The sequence below is a fragment of the Arachis ipaensis genome, chromosome B05 (assembly GCF_000816755.2).
Source record: "Arachis ipaensis cultivar K30076 chromosome B05, Araip1.1, whole genome shotgun sequence".
NCBI classification, from domain to species: domain Eukaryota; kingdom Viridiplantae; phylum Streptophyta; class Magnoliopsida; order Fabales; family Fabaceae; genus Arachis; species Arachis ipaensis.
Window position 1 is genome coordinate 138457003 of NC_029789.2, and position 2134 is coordinate 138459136.

Below are 2134 nucleotides of genomic sequence, written 5' to 3' on the forward strand. Positions count from 1 at the left end.
ACAAATTATAATTTAAGGTACACATTAAAGATATTGGAAGAGAAAAAATTTCAAGCTTATTTAATACATTGGAAACTTGAGTAATATAATACTCTCTCATTATTAAATCCTTAACCCTAATATAATAATGTCCATGTACACCACTACCAACATCACAAACTAATCCCATTTATAAATCTGTAAACTTTTTTCGCCCATCATTCCAATCATCATCACTTGTATGTGTTGAAAGAATGCTTGAAGCATAGATAGAACCATGAAGAATATTAATAATAATGATAATAATAAACATGGTTCTATTATTACCCTCTTATTATTAGTTCTAATTTCAATGTTAATCCAGCATGTTAGAGCAACAAATGCTTCTTCTTCATCATCAGGAGATGCTGTGTCCAATTTCCAACCAAGCCTTGTTGTTGTGATAGGAATCCTTGGCCTAATGTTTTCACTAACATTTGTTCTTCTTGTTTTTGCCAAATTTTGCCAAAGAGGAGCACTTGTCCCTCTTCTCCAAACAGAGAATCAAGAAAACCAATTGTTATCAAGGTCTAGAAGATTCTCAGGAATTGATAAGAATGTTATTGAGTCATTACCCTTCTTCAGATTCTCATCCCTAAAAGGATCAAAGGAAGGTTTGGAGTGTTCTGTTTGCTTATCGAAATTCGAAGATGTCGAAATCCTTAGGCTCTTGCCAAAATGTAAGCATGCTTTTCACATTGATTGCATTGATCACTGGCTTGAGAAACACGCAAGCTGCCCTCTTTGCAGGCACAAGGTGAATCCGGCCGACGAGTCGATTTTCGCCTATTCAAACAGCTTAAGGAGGCTTGTTAACAATAATTCGGCCGCAGCCGAAGACTCCAACATGGAGCTCTTCGTCCAAAGAGAGGAGGAAGAAGAAGGAGGAGAAGCAGAGCGACGCGGCTCAACAAGATTTAGTATTGGAAGTATTAGTCTCCGGAGATTATTTTCGAAGGATGTTAAGGAAGAAGAGTTGCCTATACAGAACAGAACCGATTGCGAAAACAAGGAGTACCATAAACACAAACACCGGATTACTATCTCCGATGTTGTGTTTAAGAATCGGTGGAGCAATGTTAGTTCTTCAGACATAATGTTCTTGAACTCCGAGATGCTTAACGAGGTTTCGAGTTCCCGGTTCGACAACCAGAATGCAAATGATCAAGGAATCTTGATCCTCAAGGAAGAGATGGAGAGGAAGATTTCATTTGAGAGCAAAATTGGTGCAATAAACAAGATTAGTAACTCAAATTCAGATAAGGCTCCTTCTTCTTCTTCTTCTACTTCTATAAAGCATTTGATGAATGAACATAGTGAGAAAAGGTCAATGTCAGAAATCATAGGAGTTTCAAGATTTGGTGAAATAGGAATGATGATGAAACAACAAAACAGAGCATTTAATAAGGATTCTTCTTCTTTGATTGATGAGAACAATAACATGAAAGAAGAAAGGATGAGGCAGCTTTGGTTTCCAATTGCAAGAAGAACAGTTCAATGGTTTGTGAATAGAGAAACAAGGTCTCATCATAAGAATAATCAAAAGACATTAGATGTATAGTTTTTTTTAGTACAGATTCAAATATAGTTTGGTTTCATATTTTCAATCTTTTGATTTCATCAATACTTTCATGTAGATTTTGTTGGAAAGTATATAGTTAGGTTAATTAGCATAGCAGGTAAACCTTAATCTCTTGTTTGTTTGTTTTTTTTTTTTTTTAATGGTAATTTTTTAATTCTTGTTTGTGAGGATTTGCTTAACAAGTTTGTTACTCTTTTCTTCCTATAATAGAAATTGAATTAGGTCACTCATGGTATGAATAATAAAAAAAAATATTGTGGATTAAAATCGGATTTGTTCTCTTAATTAAGCAATATATATGTGAAAATGTTTTATTCATATTCAATTATATATTATTACATTAATAAGCTGATAACATGAGACTAATACTAGATAACTAACTTTTTCTTAACTTATACTAGCTAATTTTAAAAATTTATTTTATTTATCTTAAATTCTATATCCTAAATCATAAATATTTATTCTTAAATTTTAAATTATAAATTTAAATTCTAAAATTGACTAATGTTAATTAACTAAGTTAATTTCTGTATC

The 2134-nt window shown here is 32.4% G+C and overlaps 1 protein-coding gene across 1 annotated transcript; it reads left to right on the top strand.

Annotated features, from left to right (window-relative positions):
* LOC107644410 (E3 ubiquitin-protein ligase ATL42) lies at positions 108 to 1767 on the top strand. Its single transcript, XM_016348254.2, has one exon. It carries the CDS (start codon positions 257 to 259, stop codon positions 1577 to 1579), a length of 1323 nt encoding a protein of 440 aa, XP_016203740.1. The 5' UTR covers positions 108 to 256; the 3' UTR covers positions 1580 to 1767.

Excerpts from the sequence above, each read along its gene's own strand:
- LOC107644410 (XM_016348254.2), top strand. The coding sequence starts at position 257 with ATGAAGAATATTAATAATAATGATAATAATAAACATGGTTCTATTATT.